At 40.6% G+C, this 23,332-nt stretch overlaps 6 protein-coding genes across 9 annotated transcripts; 2 read left to right on the top strand and 4 right to left on the bottom strand.

Moving 5' to 3' along the window:
- The first annotated feature begins 281 nt into the window (after positions 1–281).
- On the top strand, positions 282–2,647 carry LOC135940162 (uncharacterized). 4 transcript variants are annotated; one of them, XR_010574829.1, is made up of 6 exons: positions 282–709; positions 755–882; positions 1,112–1,251; positions 1,309–1,794; positions 1,852–2,138; positions 2,544–2,647. XR_010574829.1 is itself a non-coding variant. In XM_065484941.1 (4 exons), the coding sequence occupies exons 1-3, from the start codon at positions 502–504 to the stop codon at positions 1,238–1,240; spliced, it is 441 nt and encodes a 146-aa protein (XP_065341013.1). In that variant the 5' UTR covers positions 282–501; the 3' UTR covers positions 1,241–1,251; positions 1,309–1,617. The 4 variants fall into 4 exon arrangements, 1 of the variants encoding a protein (XP_065341013.1); XR_010574828.1 differs by lacking the exon at positions 2,544–2,647 and having other exon boundaries at positions 1,852–2,482; XR_010574830.1 differs by lacking the exons at positions 1,112–1,251; positions 2,544–2,647 and having other exon boundaries at positions 1,852–2,482.
- Positions 2,648–4,017: 1,370 nt separating this feature from the next.
- On the bottom strand, positions 4,018–14,661 carry LOC135938401 (uncharacterized). The gene is made up of 9 exons (XM_065482021.1): positions 14,596–14,661; positions 14,335–14,526; positions 14,162–14,289; positions 13,470–13,932; positions 10,037–10,151; positions 8,325–8,471; positions 6,773–6,889; positions 5,773–5,912; positions 4,018–5,553 (listed from the first exon to the last, which is right to left on the bottom strand). Exons 1-5 carry the CDS (start codon positions 14,659–14,661, stop codon positions 10,131–10,133), a joined length of 870 nt encoding a protein of 289 aa, XP_065338093.1. The 3' UTR covers positions 4,018–5,553; positions 5,773–5,912; positions 6,773–6,889; positions 8,325–8,471; positions 10,037–10,130.
- A 1,099-nt stretch (positions 14,662–15,760) lies between these two features.
- Positions 15,761–16,836, top strand: LOC135938400 (uncharacterized). Its single transcript, XM_065482019.1, has 4 exons — positions 15,761–15,767; positions 15,868–15,944; positions 16,006–16,243; positions 16,511–16,836. Exons 1-4 carry the CDS (start codon positions 15,761–15,763, stop codon positions 16,834–16,836), a joined length of 648 nt encoding a protein of 215 aa, XP_065338091.1.
- Positions 16,837–16,919: 83 nt separating this feature from the next.
- Positions 16,920–18,513, bottom strand: LOC135939588 (tropomyosin-like). Its single transcript, XM_065484056.1, has 5 exons — positions 18,318–18,513; positions 18,172–18,259; positions 18,046–18,106; positions 17,165–17,462; positions 16,920–17,113 (listed from the first exon to the last, which is right to left on the bottom strand). The coding sequence occupies exons 1-5, from the start codon at positions 18,421–18,423 to the stop codon at positions 17,031–17,033; spliced, it is 636 nt and encodes a 211-aa protein (XP_065340128.1). The 5' UTR covers positions 18,424–18,513; the 3' UTR covers positions 16,920–17,030.
- Positions 18,514–19,008: 495 nt separating this feature from the next.
- Positions 19,009–20,698, bottom strand: LOC135939586 (protein O-mannose kinase-like). The gene is made up of 3 exons (XM_065484054.1): positions 20,513–20,698; positions 19,614–19,961; positions 19,009–19,549 (listed from the first exon to the last, which is right to left on the bottom strand). Exons 1-3 carry the CDS (start codon positions 20,696–20,698, stop codon positions 19,118–19,120), a joined length of 966 nt encoding a protein of 321 aa, XP_065340126.1. The 3' UTR covers positions 19,009–19,117.
- Positions 20,699–20,739: 41 nt separating this feature from the next.
- On the bottom strand, positions 20,740–23,322 carry LOC135939587 (SRR1-like protein). The gene is made up of 6 exons (XM_065484055.1): positions 23,085–23,322; positions 22,907–22,969; positions 22,717–22,846; positions 22,038–22,626; positions 20,940–21,135; positions 20,740–20,880 (listed from the first exon to the last, which is right to left on the bottom strand). The coding sequence occupies exons 2-5, from the start codon at positions 22,914–22,916 to the stop codon at positions 21,046–21,048; spliced, it is 819 nt and encodes a 272-aa protein (XP_065340127.1). The 5' UTR covers positions 22,917–22,969; positions 23,085–23,322; the 3' UTR covers positions 20,740–20,880; positions 20,940–21,045.
- Between the last annotated feature and the right edge of the window lie 10 nt (positions 23,323–23,332).

The following is a 23,332-nucleotide window of genomic DNA, read 5'->3' as shown; positions in this document are numbered from 1 at the left end:
TGTCTCATGTAAAACCAAGCAGACCCACAGTCTTGTATTCACCCTCGCCCGCTCACTACGTGTTTTTCTTCTCTCTTCTCTGCACAAGCAACTGAAATAGTAAGAATATTGAGTTCCTTTTCGTTATTGACTCAATGATGATTTGAGGCGTGATATTAAAATTGAATTTGTTTAGTTGTCTCTGGATTCAGTCTCACTTTTATAAACTCGAGTTTTTCGCTCTCTGTCGGCGCGCTCGTAGGTTGAAAGAATGTTTCATCTCGGTGACGTTCAAATTCAATCAAGGAAATAGATATATATACAACAAAGTTGTATATACAACAATGTATATCCTATATATACAACAATGTTGTATACCTACAACAACGGTATATCCTATATATACAACAATGTTGTATACCTACAACAACGGTATATCCTATATATACAACAATTGTTGTATACCTACAACAACGGTATATCCTATATATACAACAATTGTTGTATACCTACAACAACGGTATGTCCTATACCTACAACAATAGCAATCTGGCAACATCGCAGAATGGGCGGCAACGACAAGCACTGAAAGGCTCGTGGACGACACCGACTGCCGGCGCCGGCTCACGGTCGTCGCCGCCATCTTGCCAAGCGGAGCGCGGACCGGAGCGGAACTGTGAAAATTCCGGAAAACGAAGCCACGAGCACCAGAAAACAGGAAATGCTAGTGGTAAGCGAACAAAGAAAGCGGTCGCCAACTTTGCAAATCACACAGGAAGATTCGCCGTATTGTTCACAGGGACAAACGACCTGGGGACGACCCTGCGCGTCCACGTCTGGACGGTGCCGATTCCCGCGTGGCATGGACACGACCCGAGGAAGGAAGGATTTGGCCTTGTTGAGGTGAGTTTTAGCAGTGAAATTAGCACTGTGGGCTAATAATAAACCTGCCTTGTCTAGGTTGAGCAGCAGGCCCAGCAAATGTCGTCCGCAGTGGCGACGAAATGCAAAGCACGATACCTGGACGGTGCCGATTTTTGTTCGGTCGAGGAAGGAAGGGTTAGGCCTTGTTGAGGTGAGATTTAGCAGTGAAATTAGCACTGTGGGCTAATAATAAACCTGCCTTGTCTAGGTTGAGCAGCAGGCCCAGCAAATGTCGTCCGCAGTGGCGACGAAATGCAAAACAGGACACCTGGATGGTGCCGATTTTTGTTCGGTCGAGGAAGGAAGATTTTTGTGCGGTCGAGGAAGGAAGGGTTAGGCCTTGTTGAGGTGAGTTTTAGCAGTGAAATTAGCACTGTGGGCTAATAATAAACCTGCCTTGTCTAGGTTGAGCAGCAGGCCCAGCAAATGTCGTCCGCAGTGGCGTTCAAATGCAAAACAGGACACCTGGACGGTGCAGATTTTTGTGCGGTCGAGGAAGGAAGGATTTGGCCTTGTTGAGGTGAGTATTTTAGCAGTGAAATTAGCACTGTGGGCTAATAATAAACCTGCCTTGTCTAGGTTGAGCAGCAGGCCCAGCAAATGTCGTCCGCAGTGGCGTTCAAATGCAAAACATGACACCTGGACGGTGCAGATTTTTGTTCGGTCGAGGAAGGAAGGGTTAGGCCTTGTTGAGGTGAGATTTAGCAGTGAAATTAGCACTGTGGGCTAATAATAAACCTGCCTTGTCTAGGTTGAGCAGCAGGCCCAGCAAATGTCGTCCGCAGTGGCGACGAAATGCCAAACAGGACACCTGGATGGTGCCGATTTTTGTTCGGTCGAGGAAGGAAGATTTTTGTGCGGTCGAGGAAGGAAGGGTTAGGCCTTGTTGAGGTGAGTTTTAGCAGTGAAATTAGCACTGTGGGCTAATAATAAACCTGCCTTGTCTAGGTTGAGCAGCAGGCCCAGCAAATGTCGTCCGCAGTGGCGACGAAATGCAAAACAGGACACCTGGACGGTGCCGATTTTTGTTCGGTCGAGGAAGGAAGGGTTAGGCCTTGTTGAGGTGAGATTTAGCGGTGAAATTAGCACTGTGGGCTAATAATAAACCTGCCTTGTCTAGGTTGAGCAGCAGGCCCAGCAAATGTCGTCCGCAGTGGCGTTCAAATGCAAAACAGGACACCTGGACGGTGCAGATTTTTGTGCGGTCGAGGAAGGAAGGATTTGGCCTTGTTGAGGTGAGTATTTTAGCAGTGAAATTAGCACTGTGGGCTAATAATAAACCTGCCTTGTCTAGGTTGAGCAGCAGGCCCAGCAAATGTCGTCCGCAGTGGCGTTCAAATGCAAAACAGGACACCTGGACGGTGCAGATTTTTGTGCGGTCGAGGAAGGAAGGATTTGGACTTGTTGAGGTGAGTATTTTAGCAGTGAAATTAGCACTGTGGGCTAATAATAAACCTGCCTTGTCTAGGTTGAGCAGCAGGCCCAGCAAATGTCGTCCGCAGTGGCGTTCAAATGCAAAACATGACACCTGGACGGTGCAGATTTTTGTTCGGTCGAGGAAGGAAGGGTTAGGCCTTGTTGAGGTGAGATTTAGCAGTGAAATTAGCACTGTGGGCTAATAATAAACCTGCCTTGTCTAGGTTGAGCAGCAGGCCCAGCAAATGTCGTCCGCAGTGGCGACGAAATGCAAAACAGGACACCTGGATGGTGCCGATTTTTGTTCGGTCGAGGAAGGAAGGGTTAGGCCTTGTTGAGGTGAGTTTTAGCAGTGAAATTAGCACTGTGGGCTAATAATAAACCTGCCTTGTCTAGGTTGAGCAGCAGGCCCAGCAAATGTCGTCCGCAGTGGCGTTCAAATGCAAAACAGGACACCTGGACGGTGCCGATTTTTGTGCGGTCGAGGAAGGAAGGGTTAGGCCTTGTTGAGGTGAGTTTTAGCAGTGAAATTAGCACTGTGGGCTAATAATGCTTCTTTCTACACATACCTCAAATTGACAGTCATCCTTGCAAATGTTTATTCGCCATTCATTTTAGCATGAATCTTATGATCTCCCAATCCAAAATATTGGTAAAGGGGGGGTATGTCAGTTTTTTGGAGAAAATATAATTAAATTACAGTAACCGTGAATTCAATTGTACCTAGTTTACTGTAAAATTTTTTATTATATTATGGATGATGGGTGCACTGGACGTTGGTTGAATTAGAGGTGGATTTTGGATTGGGTGATCCATTAGATTGATGCTAAAATGAGTGGTGAGTAAACATTTTTCACGGATGACTGTCAATCACTTGAACCATCAATTTGAGGAATGTGTAGAAAGAAGCAGTGAAATTGGAATTTGCAAAAATTATTCTGTTCCTGCTGTTACAGCACTTAGGACGAGCTGCGGCTGCTGTTCTGAAGAGCGAGCATTGGCCTTAAACAGAGCTACGACCGCACGAGATTTCGTCCTGTGACAAGTATTTTTAAGAGCTACGACAGCTCTTAAAAGTTTTTCAGTGTAGCATTACATATTTTGCTATACCTGGAATTTATTGTTACATAAGCAAACCTGTAATTCAATTCTCTTAAATTTAACGGTACCTACTATGATTTGCATTATTGTTACACAGGCAGTCAAATTTTATAACTTGCATTGGAACCATTATCAATAAATTTTATCTCCCGCTGATGAATTCCTGCTTTGAATTTTTCATCACACCCAAGATCTTATACACATTTTGAACTACCCATAGTCCGAGAAATGGAATATAAATACTTATTACTCATTTTTGACCACTTCGATATCTTGACTCTCAGACGTGTTTGTAGAGTACACAAGTGGATTTTCATTGCTGGGGGCCCTGATTGGAAGTCATAATTTTGTACCCACTAAATTTTATTAATCCCTCGGTTCGGACCACCCCTTTGTTGGCTGGGGGTCCTGGTTTAGCCAGGAAATTCAGGAGGTAAAGCCGCCAGAGGTTGTGATTATATCCATTCCCGTATTTAAGATTTCATACGTCAAGATGTATATCGCTTGCACTGTAAATCTTAGCATCATGGAATCGACTGTACATGTAAGTAGCAGAGAACTCCAATGTTTATGAAATTCATAATAAATGTTCTGGTGTCGATGGGAAAACACAATCAGTGTTTTATTAATACAATTTTTTACAATAATTTTTTTGTGAATCTGCGGCAGCTAGATTGGCTACAAATACATAAACATCATTCTCCAAACAAAAAGAGGTGACAGCACAGTATTATTATTGCATCTTCACTTGCAATCAGGGAATGGAACTTTGAGAGTGTAAGAGGGGGAACAGCAGGCAAACAGAACATGTTTCAACACTGCTCAAATTCAATTAGATCTGCAGCTCTGGGTACTCTTTGCTTGTGCTCCTGCTCTTTAGTCTGTATGTGATCTGTGATTCAAGCGGTTTTGTAAAATGGCACAAACACTGTCAATCACAAATGGCAAGACCTTCAAAAGTTTTAGTGATCTTTCAGAGGCAATTAAGGCATTGGAACAAGAAACCTTCATTGTGTATACATGCCTAAGCAGCAACTACATAAAAATCTCTGACAAGGTGGTTGATGCAGCGGCCAGGGCCAAATTGGAGACAAAGAAGAACAAATTGGTCATTAGATCTGCCAAATATGCATGTATCCATTATGGAGATCCCGTTGATGGTCGTTCGACAGGGCAGCGCCCCAATCAGAAGTAAATATACATTACATATTTTCCAACATGTGCATTCAGTTATGAGGGATTTTGAGCAATTGGAAACATGAGAATAATTTGCACTACACTGTGCCCTTAATTTGAAAATTGTGATTATTTGTAATACATTAATACAAAAACTTCACATATCCTTAATGCTAAGCACATATTATTTTGATTTTTGTATGCAATACATATTATCCAAATTTTTTCTTTCAATATTGCATATCATTAGCTACATTGTTATAAGGAACAATAATTTTTCAGATCCTACAAACTTGGCTGTGGTGCCTATTTCAAGGTGGGCACTCGTAATGAAATGCTATACATCTACGACTGTCACGTGACCACAGACGTACATGAAAAGGTGCACAAACCATGTCCGGCTGATTTTGCACAATACCCTAAGCAGCGTAGATTGAACAACACAGAGAAGGAGCGTCTGCAGCAGCTTGACGACCTTGGAGTGAATCCAACCAAGATAAGAGAGGTTATCATGAAGGAGACGGGGAAAGCAGTCCTACCCAAGGATCTGGACAATGAGAAGTAATATATCAATATAACACATAAAAATCTGGCTACAAAATTTTCTATTGATTATAAAATGGTATACTTTCACATGTAAATATTCTAAAGATGGTTATATGATTAAAATCGAGTTTCTCAAGTAGTGAACTCTCGATGACAGCACATTTTGATTTCATTAGGTATTATCTTGTCTCCATGCACCTTTAGTTCTCGTTTCAGAGGGTTTGAATATTATTTATGACATTCGCATACCAGCTTATTTTTTTGCCAATGGAGATCCACCATCCGGAATCTGAAAAAATAGGAGCTCACAAAGTACACATTTATCAACTTGTTATGTTTCACTTATCTGACACCAGGCTTTCTCAATCCTTTAGACCCCAAGTCCTGAACCATATCATGCCAATAGATTGCCTGAAAAAAAATAAACAAATTTAGAATTTACTTGAAACAGGTTTATATTCATCTTTTTATCACAGACAAAGGAAGAAGAGGGAAGAAACCGAAAAATATGCAAATTTTGAGCCACATGAGAGGGAATTGATGCTTGCAGCAGAAACTATGAGGGATTTGTTTGAAAAGGACTCTGAAGGTATCCAGTGTTTATGAAAATGTCAGCTAAATTGAGCTTACCATTGCATATTATGTTTGTAATTAGGATCATACACAATCATCACTGGTCCGGAGGGCAACTTCTCATGTCTTTTCATCGCAACCTCAGAGATGAAGAAGAATTACGCAAAATTTCCAGAGCTGCTCCTGTTTGATTCAACCTACAACAAAAATGCATATCGGTTACCAATCACATGCTTCATGGTGGTCGATGGAAATAGAGCAGGGAGAGTGGTTGGTTATAGTGTTTTGGCTGACGAGAGGGCTTCAACAGTGACATCTGCCCTGCAAGCACTGCAAGAAGCACACAAGAATTACACTGGGGAGCTTAAGACTGTCTTTATCGATAAGGACATGTCAGAATTCGCAGCCATTCAAGCTGTTTTCCCACATGCTCAAGTTGACTACTGTCTGTTCCATAGCAGCAAGCACTTGCGAAATGAAGCTAGAACAGCAGCACCACCAGAAGTCAAAGAAGAAATTCAGGCCATTGTCGAGAAACTAATGTTCGAAGCACGAACAGAAGCTGTATACATGGAACTCTACAACAAACTGTGCCAACTGATTCCGGATAGCAAGCAGAAGTTCAGGGCCTACTATGACAAGAATTGGCACAGTTGCAAAGAAATGTGGACTGCTTTTGGCAGGTCCATGTCAGAGAACTTCGGAATCCGGACGACAAATCATTGTGAATCGCACAATAAAGCCTTATCCATGGTTCTTAAACGGAATGGATCCCTAGTGTTTACTATCAAAAAGCTCATCATGCTCCAATATGACAAAACCGTAAGCCTTGAATACAAGAAGCACTGCTACACAACAAAGGTTAGCACATACAGGCCACAACAGGGAGCAGTGGTCTCGGAGGCACGAAAAGCTCTCAAAGATTATACCGAGTACTGCATCACTCTGCTCGAAAAGCAAGAAAAATATGTGCCTTTGTGCAAGAGGGAATACTTCACTACTTACAAAACTACAGAGCTAAACTGTCAATGCCCTTTCTATAAGGGCATTAAATTACCTTGCTACCACATCATGGCTCTGAGGAAGGAAATTGGGCTTCCCATGATCGATGCTGTGGAAATCCCAATGCGCTGGACCATTCAATACCAAACTTGTGAGCAGCAGCTGCCTCCTTCTGAAACAAATGATGAGGTATGTGGTACAATATTGAACTTTGGTTTAGTATTTTTAATTAAAATGTATTTCAGAGTCAGCTAGTGCAAATTCCGAGAAGGGCTACCAAAGCACAGAGCCGAGAACAAAAATACAACAGAGCTCTGGCCATCTGCAAGCAAATTGCTGATTCTGCATCACACCTTGGCACAAAGCAATTTGACGATAGTCTATTGAACCTGCAGCAGATTAAGCAATTAATTGACACTGAAGGAGCTTTCTTTGTAGCTGGAAAAAATTGTAATTTTACATAATAATATGATTTGTACTAGAAATTTACATTAATTCACATTTATAGCTGGCAGAAATGCGAATGTGTTGCGTCCAGTGGAAGACGTAGGAGTTTTTGACGTTGAAGAAGTCTGCTCTGTCTCTTGCGAAGATGATGGAAATAATGTTGAGGCACAGGCAAACTATTCTGTGCAAGCTGAGGAGTCACAGGGTCGGGAAATTGGCTCTGCGGAAGACGGATTGGCGCTGGTTGAAGTGTCAGAAGTTGAATCTGCTGGGCAAGAGGCAGGCAAGGATTTCGAGGAGGATAAAGATGGCTCGGTGGAAATTGCAGTGGCTCATGAAGAAGAATCTGCAATTGAGGAATTTGGCTCTAGGGGTCAAGACGCTGGCAAGGATTTAGAGAATGAGAAAGATAGCTCTGGGGAAGTCGAGGTTTATGAGAAGAGCGATGATGTGAAAGAGGCCAAAGCTGGACCACCACTAATTAGCAGCACGCCTAAAAAAGTGATAGAAATTGATCTTACAATAGGTAAAAACTCCGTTCCCTAAGAGTATTTTATCCACTAACAATCAATGTTACAAGATGAATCTGATGAAATGATAAATGCAACAACAAGCGTTACCAAAAGTGAGAAAGCAGAGGTTGATGCTGTTGAACAGGATGATGGTATTTTTAGTTTACAGCAACAATATCTTGTATAATGTTGATAAAAACTATCTCCCGTAGCTCTCGATGACGAGGCGCTGAGACAAATTTCACAAATAGAAGACATTGCTCTTTCTCAGAGAGAGAGGCAGGAGCAGAGCAAACTGAGTGGTACTGAGATGATTGTAAAGTATGAAATTATTAATTTTTCTTTTTTCTGCGTTCAGATGAAATCAGCGAGTATGGTTTACAACAGATAAGCCAGGCTGAGATTTCAGCTCTCAGCACTGGAATCAATTCTGGCTTGGACAGCAAGCAATCAGAAGGTGGTATGTGTGTAAGACAAATGTAAATTTTTCACCAAAACAATGTATTCGATTTCAGAGAACAATGCAGGCAGAAATGAGGCAAGTAAGAGCAGAGATATTGCAACTGAGCCTGGATTTGATACAATCAGAATTACTTCAGGTACAAAAATCATGATTAATAAATTATGAGCATACTAATTATAACTCACTTCTTCCAGCATCAGAGTTTTTGAGAAACATCACTTCTCAGCAGAAGATTGGTTTTCCACTAAAACCAAAGGTCCGTGGTCGACCAAAAGGGACAAGTAACGAGCACCGGGACAAGCTGAAGAAGCACGCGCAGAGCAAGAATCCAGCTGGAAATGATGATGGTATATTGTAAAAAAATTACAATTTGCAATTATATTATGAAGCATATATAATGATCAAATGAGTTACGTTAATGAAATTTGCAAAATTTCTTAATATTATAGAAAAACTGAAGGAGCTACTCATGGAAAAAACACCTTTTAGTGTGAAACTGATTGAAGAATTTTTCGACAACAACATTGAGGTGCCTGATGACTTTGTGGCCATGTTTATTGAGAAGCTGGACAAAGAAGAAAAATATCAAGGACTTCAGTCACCTGCACTGGTGCAATTGCAAGTAGACTGTTACCAAGCTTGTCTTAAAAAAGAATACGTGCAGATTTTGCACACCCTTGCGCATTGGATTACCGTTAGGTTTGATGGAAAGGAATTTTTCTACTACGATTCAAAGCGAAATAGGCCAATTGCAGATTCTACAGAAATTCAGTTTGCTCATATCGCCAAAGATTGTGACTTAAATGAGTTGAAAATTAACAAGATGGTCTGTCAATATCAAAAGAAGGATGCTAACAATTGTGGACTGTTTGCTATTGCAAATGCAACAGAGATTGCTATGTATGGCCATGTTGATCCCAACAAGCATTTTGTAACAAATTTGATGAAGCGCCATTTGGCCTATTTACTTGTGACTGACAAACTGATTGCTTTCCCTTCGAAGGCAAAGCCTGGTCCCAAGAACACAACTTCTGTCCGAGAAGTCATTACTGTCCCCCTCTACTGCATTTGCAAAATGCCCCAATCGTTTGACAAACGCACAATGCAGTGTCCTGTTTGTGAAAATTGGCTACATCCAAGGTGTATTGGACACCCTAGAGCAGAAATTGAGGGTGACCTGAATTTATCATTCAAGGAAATTGCCAACTGGAAATGTGGTCTATGTGGTGACAAAAATTTGAGTGCAACAGTCACTATCAGGCAGACGCCAATCAAAGAGTTTGGCCTAAATGACTCAGACAGTGCTAGTTCAACTTGTGAAGATTCGCAAGTAAATGATTGACATTAGAGAGCAAGTTGTGAACATGTAAAACAATATGAATTTCTGTTCATGTGTGTCAGTTCAATAGGTTCACATTTGATTGTAAACAATTATTTATTACAAATACTTGTCAATAAAAGCAAAATTTAATAAAATTTCCATTCATTAACACTCAGCGTTTAATTCTTAAAAATTTAAAAATACTGGTAGATACTCGCCGCGAACATTAGTTTTCATTCATAAAACAAGCAGATCTACAATTTATTTTAAACAAAATCCTTTTCCAAATAAAATGTGAATTAATTTTTGACTATGATGATTAAATGCAAATTCTTAACATCGCAGTTCTACCAGTTACTCTTGTGTCTTTGAAGGTCACACTCTCATTGCCATTCAGTCGCATATTATTGATAGAAATTATATTCACTTCCATTAATATCGCATATTACGGAAATGTTTTAAAAAATCCTCAATATTTATTAATGGAAACAATGTTAATTAAATTGCATTATAAATGCTTCCATATACCAATACTTTTAATTGCTGCTGTCAATGCAACTCTGAAATTTTAATTACCATGGATATCCAATCAAGTCCAAGGAGATTATGACAGCTCCCTCCATATCCATGGTTACTTGCACTGAATCTTAATCGCCACTGCGGACGGCATTCACCTGGCCTGCTGCTCAACCTAGACAAGGCAGGTTTATTATTAGCCCAGTGCTTATTGCAATATTTTTCATGAAAATATTATCCATTTTGGAAATATAAATTCATATATTAAGGAAATTGATATATAAGGTCAAATTCAAATACATTAGAATTTTGGTAAAGGAAGGAAAAAGAATATGCACGACAGAAGAAGGATTTGAAAAATATAAAACAAGGATCTCAGATGCTTTCAAAAAACAAGGTTATGACGAGTCATTAATTAAAAAGCAAATTAAAAGAACGATATATCACAAAAAATCTAAAAATAATAGGGAAAATACCATACCTCCGCTAGTACTCCCTTATCAACCCAGCTTACAAAAAATGCGCAAAGTAATAAATTTAGCCTCCAACATCCTTACTTCGTCAAAAGTCACAAAAGATATCTTTAAAAAGCCAGCGACTCTCGCATTCTCAAGGAGCGCCAATTTAGCAAACATTATTGCAAAAAACCCACAACGGAAAATCTAAACCCGGCGCCACCAAAAGGCCCACAAGGCTCATACCCTTGCAAACAATTCAAAACCCAAGCCACAAGAGGCCCGCCGTGTAAAACATGCCAAATCCACAAACCAGCAAAGTCTGTGACAGCCCCAAACACAGGCAAAAATTACCTTATTTCAGGCCATAACACCTGCACAACTGAAAAATTAGTTTGCTTCCTTCAATGCAAATTTTGCGACGCCCATTATATTGGCAAAACAATAAATACCCTGAGATCACGAATGAATGGCCACAGACAAACGGTACGGCGTGAAGCAGATGTTCCGGTAGCTGAACATGCGCTCTGTCACAATAAAAGAGAATTAGAAAAATGTTTCACAGTAAAAATAATTACATCACTCCCAAAAAAATCAACCCCCGGCGACCTACGTAGATTAGAACAGGCCTTTATTTACGATTTCCAATCTCAAACCGTCCCTGGCATAAATAGATACATTTAAATAAATTCAGAGCAAGACTTAACCATGTAAATAAAAAGTAAAAAAATAGAAATTTTAAGATCAAGCAATATATCACACAACCACCTCCACCAACTACCCTTCCCCCCTCCACCAACCCTGACCATAACGTGTGTACTCCTACATCATCACCGCTCTCATCTCATTCTACCTACGCGAGCTGACGAAGGCACTCACACATGCAGTGCCGAAAATTTCTCCAAACAAACTATCTCCTCATCTTTTGTGTGTTCGTAACATCAACAAGTAAGTACACAAGACTCCTATCAAACACTCCTTTCCCACGTCTTGCGTGATATATTACCAAAATTCTAATGTACTTGAATTTGACCTTATATATAAATTTCCTTAATAAATGAATTGCTAATTTCACTGCTAAAACTCACCTCAACAAGGCCTAACCCTTCCTTCCTCGACCGCACAAAAATCGGCACCGTCCAGGTGTCCTGTTTTGCATTTGAACGCCACTGCGGACGACATTTGCTGGGCCTGCTGCTCAACCTAGACAAGGCAGGTTTTAATGCGCTAAAAGTTATGGTACATATATTTGCATGTATACATTCTCTGTTTGCATTTTGATAATATTTTACATATGGCGGAGACACAATTCTGGGCCATTCCACACTTCTGGGCCACTTCCATTTAAATAGCATTGTTTTCATTGTTGATGGGTCCCCACGTGATTTTAAATTGAACCAATTGGTTCAATTTTGGTCATTTGGTTCAAAGATTGCACTTTTTTGAACCAATTGATGCAATTATCCTATTAATAGAACCAATTTTGGTTCAAAATCAAATCAATGAACCAAGTTGGTTCAATTTTTTGTTTTAATGAAGCAACATACAGAAGTTTTGGTTCAATTTTTTAAAATAAAGAATCAAATCATGTCTGTAACAGAGTTTTGGTTCTTTATTTCTAAAAAATAGAAGCAAAGTTTGTTTAAGAGTATCTATTGGTTCAATAATTTGCAACAAAGAATCAAAACTTCAAGCATTCGTATGTATTTTTGACTCAGAATAATGTAAATATTTTGGTTAATATTTAGGAAAAAACGAATAAAAACTTTGGATTTTTTCCATATGAACATCTTAAAAATTATGTTATGATCCGATTAAATTTTAACTCCTTTCATTAATTAAACAATCACTATGCACAAGAAAACAGGGAATTTGGTTCATATTTTTTAGGTTTCAATATAGAATAACATTTTAAGTATTGATGGGGTGGAATGTATAATTTTGCTACATTGCTGTTTTCATTCAGAGAACCAAAAACTTCATATGTTTCAGTACCACAAAATTAAAAATTTCTCAATTTTTTTCAGTTTATTAACTCATTATTTGCCAACATCAAATGGTGTGTGCAATCATTTTTTAATTTCTTGCAAATAACCAAATGCCAAAAAACAAACCTTTTATAAAAATTTGAAAATTTTATTGGTACATAACCCCGGAAATCTTTATTAATAAGTTTTTGTAGGTATATTTAATGTTGCAACTGGCCCAATGAGAGTAGAATATAAGTTAAATCAGGACGTTTTCTCACATAATGGCTGATTAGTCACTAAAAGCAGGCGCATCTTCCACGGTTTTTTCCTATTTGATATATATACGTCAAATTTTTAAAACATATACCGTTACGCGAGTGGTGCAGAGGGTAGAGGATGTGCTCACAAATCACAAGGTTCGAATCCAGGTAAGAACTAATTAAGTTATGTGTTTTCAGCCAATTAAATTACAAGACTTAATCAGTCTATTCATCCTTAGGTGCGAAAAGTGCAAATTGCATCTAAATTTAAAATATATTTAAAATTTTGAAAATTTATTCATTAAACCAATTGGTTCTTTATTTGAAATCATTGCATTAAGGATTTGGTTCAATTTTTGTCCCCCTTTGAACCAAAAAACTTTGAACCAATTGGTTCAATTTAAAATCACGTGGGTCACAACAATAAAATCCATAAAATCAATGCTTTTCTTATGGAAGTGGCCCAGAAGTGTGGACTGGCCCAGAATTGTGTCTCCGCCATACATATTATATGCAATCTGTTTATGTATGATTATTATGAATAGAAAATCAAGTTCCACCAAAGAAAATCGAGAAATAATGGCCCAAAATACAGATCCAAATCAGCCCAGTGCTAATTTCACTGTTAAAACTCACCTCAACAAGACCTAACCCTTCCTTCCTCGACCGAACAAAAATCGGCACCGTCCAGGTGTCCTGTTTTGCATTTCGTCGCCACTGCGGACGACATTTGCTGGGCCTGCTGCTCAACCTAGACAAGGCCGGTTTATTATTAGCCTACAGTGCTAATTTCACTGCTAAATCTCACCTCAACAAGGCCTAACCCTTCCTTCCTCGACTGAACAAAAATCGGCACCATCCAGGTGTCCTGTTTTGCATTTGAACGCCACTGCGGACGACATTTGCTGGGCCTGCTGCTCAACCTAGACAAGGCAGGTTTATTATTAGCCCACAGTGCTAATTTCACTGCTAAAATACTCACCTCAACAAGGCCTAACCCTTCCTTCCTCGACCGCACAAAAATCTGCACCGTCCAGGTGTCATGTTTTGCATTTGAACGCCACTGCGGACGACATTTGCTGGGCCTGCTGCTCAACCTAGACAAGGCAGGTTTATTATTAGCCCACAGTGCTAATTTCACTGCTAAAATACTCACCTCAACAAGGCCTAACCCTTCCTTCCTCGACCGCACAAAAATCTGCACCGTCCAGGTGTCCTGTTTTGCATTTGAACGCCACTGCGGACGACATTTGCTGGGCCTGCTGCTCAACCTAGACAAGGCAGGTTTATTATTAGCCCACAGTGCTAATTTCACTGCTAAATCTCACCTCAACAAGGCCTAACCCTTCCTTCCTCGACCGAACAAAAATCGGCACCGTCCAGGTGTCCTGTTTTGCATTTCGTCGCCACTGCGGACGACATTTGCTGGGCCTGCTGCTCAACCTAGACAAGGCAGGTTTATTATTAGCCCACAGTGCTAATTTCACTGCTAAAACTCACCTCAACAAGGCCAAATCCTTCCTTCCTCGGGTCGTGTCCATGCCACGCGGGAATCGGCACCGTCCAGACTTGGACGCGCAGGGTCGTCCCCAGGTCGTTTGTCCCTGTGAACAATACGGCGAATCTTCCTGTGTGATTTGCAAAGTTGGCGACCGCTTTCTTTGTTCGCTTACCACTAGCATTTCCTGTTTTCTGGTGCTCGTGGCTTCGTTTTCCGGAATTTTCACAGTTCCGCTCCGGTCCGCGCTCCGCTCTCCGCTTGGCAAGATGGCGGCGACGACCGTGAGCCGGCGCCGGCAGTCGGTGTCGTCCACGGGCTTTTCAGTGCTTGTCGTTGCCGCCCATTCTGCGATGTTGCCAGATTGCTATTGTTGTAGGTATAGGACATACCGTTGTTGTAGGTATACAACAATTGTTGTATATATAGGATATACCGTTGTTGTAGGTATACAACAATTGTTGTATATATAGGATATACCGTTGTTGTAGGTATACAACATTGTTGTATATATAGGATATACCGTTGTTGTAGGTATACAACATTGTTGTATATATAGGTTACTCATTGTTGTATATACAACTTTGTTGTATATATATCTATACCCTTCAATCAATACAAATTTTCGGCTTTTGTGTTGCTGCATGATAGATAGGGCCGGATAGGGCTGTGAGTTTTAGACGATTTTTTTGGCCGAAATAGCCGACTATTTTAGACTGTTTCTAAGAGCTAATTAGTCGGTTATAGATGGTTTCATTTTTCATTGTTTCATCGCATTTTTTAGTTTTATGTTATATATGTATTATTGTATTTTTCAGAGGCAATTTAAAGATAAATTTAGTTTGACGATTAATTGAAAAGGACAAGCACTAGTATAGTTTTTAGTTGAATCGAGCAATTTAATTATAAAATAATGGTCGATTAGGACGGGATTTTAAGTCATTAAAAATTTGTTATTTGATAAATTGTATGTATTTAAGTACTTTGTTAAGTAAAGGAGTAATTTCAGATTTTGAGGCCCGGGCCCAAGCCACCTGCTTTGTGATATTTGGAAGAATATCAGAATATTTTACGCGCTGAAAGGAGAAATTTTAGCTCACGCGGAACAAAAAGGTTCCCTATACCACCTGTGCACGTATATTTTTAACAATGTGGTGGACTTTGAATTTTCACATTTGGTCTTTGGACGAACTGTCTCATGAGTAGGTATGGGTGATATTTGTTGGGAAGTGTTTGGAATTTTTTGTTTCGGAATTTTTTGTAATTTTAGATGTGACATTATTCATGATAAGCGCGACTCTTAATATTACATATGTATATATCAACTCAACAGCAAAGGCATACGCTCGAGAAAGCCGGTTTATGAAACGTTTTACGAGCCGAAAATACCTATAACGAAAACATCTCAGTAAACATAGTAATTTTGAATTTTGATAGGCGACTTCTCATTCATCCTTCTAAAAAACGTGCTGTATAAAAACGCTGTTTCATACTTAAGTTTTTATATTTAATTTGCAGATCGGAAAATGGAAGTGAAAGCCGAAACCAAACTAGCTCGTCGGAAGGTCTCGATTGCCAAAAAACGAGCACGCGCAGAAGCTATGTTGAGTAAGTTTCTTAAATTATTGAGAAAAGCTTAACTTACCTTCACACACGTGCAATGTTCTCAATGAAAATGTCCCATAAAATTGACTTCCATTTTTTTAAGTGGACGCTTTGAGCTGCTCAAGTAGTTCAGATGAATCTTCTGACGTATTAAGTAATGTAGAAGGAGTAGCGGTACCGGTAAGTAGATTGCTTTTTGGTTATAAGTCTCAAAATTGAAAATCATTTGGTGCTAATTCAGAGTGACAGGCGAGGCCGTTTTATCAAGCTCAAGAAGATAAGAAGAGATGACCTGAAAGAAAGCTTTGACGCCCTGATCCATGTTTGTCCTGGCCTGAAGGGAATGAACCCGGTACCCTCTCGCGGTAAAGTCCTTACCAAAGCTGCGGACTTGATAAAAAATTGGAGCAAAGATTTTGACCTTAGCAAAGAAGGACTGAAAGCTTTCCAGGAGAATTCGAAATACATGAATGATTTTCGTAAGTGTGCACCCTGCCCAAAAAAGTCTTTAATGCCCAACTTCATAGCTTAAAAAGTGACAAAAAACTAAAAAAAATTAAAATAATAATTTTCTTATTACCTCCATTTGCCACTCAAATCTTTGAACTGTAAAATTTTACCTCTATATGGTTCGCATAATCTGGTAAGGCAACACAATATCAATGGTTACGACATGGTGTTTATTTTTATGGTTCTTCACGAGAGAGTTTACTATATTTATTTTTTAATCACACAACTTCTTTCAGGCAAAGAGATGGAAAATGTCGAAAGGACCGGCACAATGACCGAAGCCTATAGACAAATGAAAGAGCACATCGAGAAAAACAAGGCCCAGTTTGCTATGTTTACTCAAGAGCAGTATGTTCCTGCAGAACTTTGCGAGGGTCTGAATATGGATGAGATTATGGAGATCCTTTCTCATCAGGGTGAGCATCTTTATGACGGAGATGTTGATTCTGGTGAAGACGACGTTGGAGATGATGAAAATTCCAACGAAAATGATAAAGACTCATATGAAGAGGATAGCCAAGTTGAATATTTTGATATCGGGGCGGAGGAAGTTATTATCTAAAATTATTTGAAAATTGCTCAGAATTGCAAAGATTTTTCGTTCATATGTTGATTTCCAGCAGGTGCACCAAACTGAAAAAGGCATTTTTCTATTATGCTCCGCTAAAGCTCTTTAATTGAAAAGTTCATTTGCCAACACGTGACTAGTCAACACATATAGGATTGTTAAAATAATTGATCCTTATTGAGACGTTTCTATTCCTCATCTGAAGAGGAACTGCTTGAGCCGTCATCTTTCTTTGAAGCCATGAGCGCCTCCAATTTTTTTCTCAGCTCGTCTGCAAAATACATTTTTCAATAATGCGCATAAATCCACTGCAGGAAATAACCATTCTCAGCCTCTTTTTCTTCTAGCTTTTTATTGAGTTCATCAATAATGTTCTTGCTGGAATTGTCTGCCTCTGAAAGTTTCTCCTCCAGCTCGGACACTTTGTCCTTGAGACTGTCTGCCTCGTCAGCCCTCGACTTGGCGTCGTCCAATTTTTCGCGCAAATCATCTAAATCCTTCAGTTTGTCCTTCAGATCGTCCATCTTCTGCTCACATTCTGATTTGAAGTTTTCATATTCGTCCTTCAGCTCTTCATACTTTGATGACTTCTCGCTCAGCTTTTCCTCAAACTCGGTTATCTACATATATATAGGAAATTATACGTGATGTGTTTTTGGTGTTTTCCTGTTTTTGCGTTGAAAATGCACACTTTCAGAGATAAAATGTCATAGTTCAAAACCTACACTTGTATTAGGCAAAGCTTAAAGAGTAGAAAAATATTTTAACTGCAAAACAGTCTGTTTTTGTTATAAGTCAAATGAGGAAATAATTAACAAGAAGAAAAATTATAAAGAATAATTAATTTAGTCAATTGCACTTAATCACTTTGGTTGAATTTTTCTATTGAAAACAGAATGAAAGTCAGTTTTCAATTACGTCAATTTATAAAATAATGTTGGTTTATTCTAGTGTGTCTGAAATTTGATTAAAGAAGATAAGATAATCGTTGAGCGAACGTGTATAGGGGCAATCACGTCATGACAACGCGAAAAATTTCGGAAAAAACTGCTATTTGCCTTGGTTTTTAAGATGATTTTGGTGGCAAAATTAAAGGTTTAAATAGCTTAGCATGATTAGTGCTCATTTAATTGTCGCGCAACGATTATTGGAAGCTAAAAAATCTTATATTTCACAGCCCTGCTCAACAAAATTGGATAATACCTGGATCATGAGCACTTTGATGTGCTCCTCCTTTTCATAAACCAAAATTAGTGCACCTTCCCTGCAAAAAAATATACCCAGCAGATAAGCAGGTCGAGGATATTTAGTCAAGCAGCGCGCGCTTACAGGTCATCGTCGAGTTTCTTGAGCGTGTCCTTGACGTGGTCGCAGAATCGCAGTCCTTCCTCAACCAGAGCTTTTCTCGATTCCATCGCTTTTTTACAAAAATATGTAGTAATGAGCTTTCAGCTTTCCCGCTTTTGTTGACTTACCGGCCGAGAGTCTCGGTCTGGTGGTCTCAACGCTGCTCGAGACCTCGTGGTGCTCGCTGTATTGTGCTTCGACAAACATCGACTTGAGTCGCCGGAATACGCGCATTCAATCGAGGTTAAAAGAGAAAGGAAGCTGCCTGATTTGAGGAGTCAGTTTTTTGAATACGCACCTAATTTTTGATAAGACAACAACTGACAAGTTTTGAAAGAATTTGAGGAAAAATGAGAGCCTATCTCTTTCCGATTGATGTCATTCGCCATAAAACTGTTGCAGCAGGCGGATGAGTTAGTTATCTCGTTGCGAAACAATATTTTTAAGCCGATAAAGCGCGCCCAGCCCTCGTTTAGTAAGAAAGAGCGTTTTAATTTTGTTATTGCAACATGGCAAATATTCTGTTTGATTTTCCGGTTTTGATAATTTATTTGAAATTGAATTTTACTTCTTAATTTTTTTAATGTCGTGTATTAATTATACTAGAGAAAGCTATATTTTTATGATTATCAGGACAAAAGTATTATCAATCAATTAAATCAACAAGCGGGTACAAATCATCTCTAGAATTTCGACAGAGCTCCCTTGATAATTCTTCAAGGTGTCAAAAGTGATTTAAGCGACCAGGAAACATTGGGATTCTCGACTGTCAATCATCGCTTGAGGACATTTGATTAATTTTAATAGAAAAACTGAAAGATCGTGGAAGAAATTTTTAGTTTCTATTCATTTTGGAATATCGAACAATTTTCCTACATGCTAATATCAGCCCTTTACAATTACAACTGGCTCAAGGAATAATAATATGCTAGAGTTCATCTCTGGTTAATTCGGCTAGGGCGTTGGAGTACTCTGCGTGCAGTTCAGCGGCGCAGGGCCGAAGGGCAGGCACCTCGTGGCGGCAGCGGCGGTGCAGCCGGAAGAGTCTGTAGCGAGCCCACGCGCCACCGGTCACATTGAGCAGGTGCTCACACACCACGCCCGCCTTCCAAATGTCCGCCTTCTCAGAGTAGCCGGGCATGAGGGCAGCGTCATAAGGCAGGTCAGGGAAGGGCCACCGCTGCTCCGGAGCGACCAGGTCCCCTTCGAGGGGCCCTCCATTGCCGCATATCACTCCTCCTGGGCCCACCACTGGCAGGGCGTCCACGTCGTTCAGCACTGGCTCCAGGGTCACTGCCTCCAGTAGCACTTGACTCAGCAGTTTTGAAATCGAGTTGGAATCGCACATGACTCTTGTTTCCTAAATAAAATAATCGAGATTAGAAATTAAAAAAATTATTCCTCGAGCAATTTTAAAGATTCACCTTAATAGGTCCTTCTCCATGCAGTATCCTGAGGATGTCCGCCCAGCCGCGGCAGAGGCGCAACCTGAACCGGACGTCATCCTCCAGGTTGTAATTGGCCACGATGGCGGAGAGATTGGCCAGGCTGCCGAGGGGGTGGTACTCAGTAAGCGTGAGCGCCGGCTTCTCGCAGAAACCAACCACCTGAATGAAGTTCGGCAGACCAGAGTAGAGAAGTTGCATTTGCTGGCCGTAGGCGAAGTCTTCGGCAAAGCGCCGGTTGTTCAGGATGGACAGGGCGACTGTCTGGTCGCGCCAGGTGGCGTTGTACACCGCCTTCACTCCCCCTACGCCGATCAACTTGCCGACCTGAGACCATAGAGGATTAAGCTGTACGGAAAATGAGGAAACAAGCTGAAAATTTCCCAGGTTGCCGTTTAATTTTTTTTATATCGGCTCCAAAGGCGAGCACTGCCACTTTATGATTTATTTTGTCAGAAGGAAAACACCAGTTTATGATAAATGTCTATGTCTCTGTGTGGGCAACATTTTGTCTATTTTAGATTTTTTTTAAAATTAAATGCTAAATATAATTTTTTAATTCAACTTAATTTTTGTGTTCTGCGTGAAATATGGAAAAGTTTTCTAATAGATTTATTCATCTAGGCGTAAGATATTATTCTCTGAAAACCCACAATCTTAAAAGCAATTTAAGGAATTTTGGCACACTATTTAAGGGTGCGACATAGGATTTAGGGCAACCCCTCTAGCTAACAAGATCACGACAAAAGTATTTCAAACCTTAAATTTAAAAATCAAGGCAATTGAGAATTTTCAAATAAAAGAAAAATAACGAGTGAAGGAAATGAGCTTCATTTATACACAGATAAAATCTATACAATGCATCTAGATCGGCGCACCTGGAGGCTGCCAAGTTGAGGGCAGGTGAGCATGGGCGCGCACTCGGCCATGTCAGCTAGCTTGTAGTGGCCACGGGGGCAGCGGCGGAGGCCCGTGGCCTCCTCAGGGCCGCCGCCGACCGTGGCGAGCGCGGCAAGCAACACTAGCGGACTGAGCATGGCACGAATCCGATTAAGCGAGTTCATTTGGGGTCGTGGGGCAGCTTGAAGCCGACCATGTCTGCCGTTTGCCGCACGGTGCGCTCGCCCTTGCCTTGGTAGGCGTCCTTGATAGCAGAGTAGCGGCGAAGACTCGACAGGTAGCACGAGTACGTTTCTGACAGGTGAGCCAACTCGGACTGCGCCCGACACAGCTGCTCATCAGTCACCTGATTCCATTATAGAAAGATTTTTAGGGAGGACTATTTATTAGGTTGGTTATACTCACTTGATTTTGCCTGTAGAGCTGCATTATGTGCTGCACCAGAAGGGAGTCTTTGACATTTTTTTCCGTAGAGGACAGACGAATTTCGGACAGCAGCCGCCTCAGGTTTCTAAGATTGTTGGCCATTCCTGATCACTTGGCCTGTATCGTCCTCAGGGTAGATAGGTTCAGGGTGGTTTACCCAAAAATCTTGGCTGATCTGTAATGAAACACGATGTTGTTACTCCATCCGTCCATCTTTGACTGTTTAAGACTAATTAGTGGAGGGATAGTTTAGTTCCAAAAAATCTTTAAATGAAACGTTTTAGCTTTTGGCGATACTATTGAAATCGAGTTGAAAGTTATCACCACAGAAAATTTTAATTTGACGAAGTTTTAGAGTTTTGGAGCTCCGATGGTTGAAAATCCTGATTAGGAAATATTCAAAATCAAATTGTAATGTCAGTTTTCATTCAGCTGTGATGATATCTTTAGCTCTGACAAGAAAAATCGTTTAATGAGTCATTTTTAAGGTTGTGAAATTTTTTGTAAGCTTCCAGTCGTTGCGTGACCATCCAATGAGCACGACTTGAGTCGCTCCCAGCAGATGACAATAAATTAGCTCAACAATTCCTACTTCAAATCGTAAGTTTTTATTTTTGAGCGTTAGGAGCATCCCTGCTCGTCAAGAAAATTATATTTATTAAAGCTCTATGGCAAGAACATCGGAAAAATCTGGTGGCGCCATCTGTTGGTGGCTTTGAGCACCACGGGCTTAAACAACTGGTATTGGGCAAAAAGTACGTCTCAAAAACCGTCTAAATCGGATCGTAAACCGTCAAAAATCTTATATTTTGTACCACATATATAATATAAGGAAAAAATAGTCGACTAGTTCCCGAAAAAAAATCGTCTTATTTTCAAAGCCCAATTTCTTTTAAAACTTTCCGGTAAAGTCCCTAATTCGCACATTTTTGGATTTGACGATGAGAGTAACCGCTGGCGCCATCTATTGGTGATGCATGTATAAACTGTCTTAAATCAACTAAATGTTTAAAACCCGTCAAAAATTTGAGCAGAATCATGTTTAGGGAAAGTGGAATCTCTTTCAGAAATTGTGACCTTTTCAGTGTCGAATGAGTGAAAAGCAAGGTCGTTGAACACGTCGTAGAGGCGAAACGAATTCTTGAGGCCGACCTCGCAGGTGTGTTCGTGAATGCGCAAGAGGTACTCTGCCGTCTCAGGTTGGCTGGCAGGGTTGTTCGCCACGGAGTTAAAACTGTTGGCCAGAAGCAGACAACGGCCGAGCAGTTCAGGGTGCCAGTTGGCCCAGAGAAGGTTGTTGGTCAGCTGCTTGGGACAGTGCGGGGCGAACACCAGAGTGCAGCCTTCCTTGGACACCGAACGCTTGCCCTCTTCGTTCGTGTCGATCAGCGAGAGGCCAAACTCGTCAATTAGCAGACTGCGTTCGAGCGGCGTGAACAGAGGGTCGTAGAGGAGCACACTCAGGGGCGCCAGATGCCCCTTCAGGGCCAGCAGAAAGCCCAGCTGATGCCTGGCTATTGGACAGCTGGAGAAGCAGCCTAGGCCGTAGCAGAGGAAATGTTTGACGCTGCCGTTTTTGATCGACTCGAGACCTTCCTGCAGCGAGCACAACGCCTGCTTGAAGAACTCACTAGCCTCTATCTCTGAGCGAGACTTTTGCACCTGCCTGGAGAAGCAATTTTAAAATAATTAAATTGTCTTCTAGCTCGATAAAATAACAAAATATTCTTAAGAGATTCCACTTTTTGTAGCTCACTTGATAGCTAAATCCCGTGAAACCTCGGCGATCACAAGGTTTTTCTTGTCCGAAGAATTAGAGGCTAGAGGCAGTCGGACCTTTTTCTGGGAACGAGTCTTCCGTGTTACAAGAGTAAAGCCATCATCACCTTTAAAAATATATAAAATTCTATAAGATGTGCTTGATATTTAGGAGATAATTTTGTCACCATTATTCATTGGAGGGTCTTTCTCTTTCCTAACAACTTCAAACTTGAATGAACTACCTCTACCTGCGAATTGTGATTCAAGAAAAATTTGCGCTGAATGTAGATCTTAATACATGTATATGGATAAAATCTCCGCCGGTTAAGATTCTAAACAAGAACTCCAAAAATTATTACACACCTGAGATCGGAGTTTCTCTCCAGATCTAAATTTTGTTTAAGAAACGCCGAAAGAATTAATCAAAATAGATTCTCGGTCTCGGTCAGGTCTCGGTGTTCGAAACTTTAACAAGAACAGATGACCAGACCAAGGGGAATGAGTGAAGAGGAGGAAGGACATCTATCGGTGGAAAATCGTAGCTTTCCTTCGTCTCTTCCAGCGGCGCGAAATGATCCAATGATCGGCAAGGAAAAAGCTATGCGTGTTCG

Source organism: Cloeon dipterum, chromosome 3, assembly GCF_949628265.1.
Source record: "Cloeon dipterum chromosome 3, ieCloDipt1.1, whole genome shotgun sequence".
NCBI lineage: Eukaryota > Metazoa > Arthropoda > Insecta > Ephemeroptera > Baetidae > Cloeon > Cloeon dipterum.
This window is presented reverse-complemented; position numbering and strand designations above follow the sequence as displayed.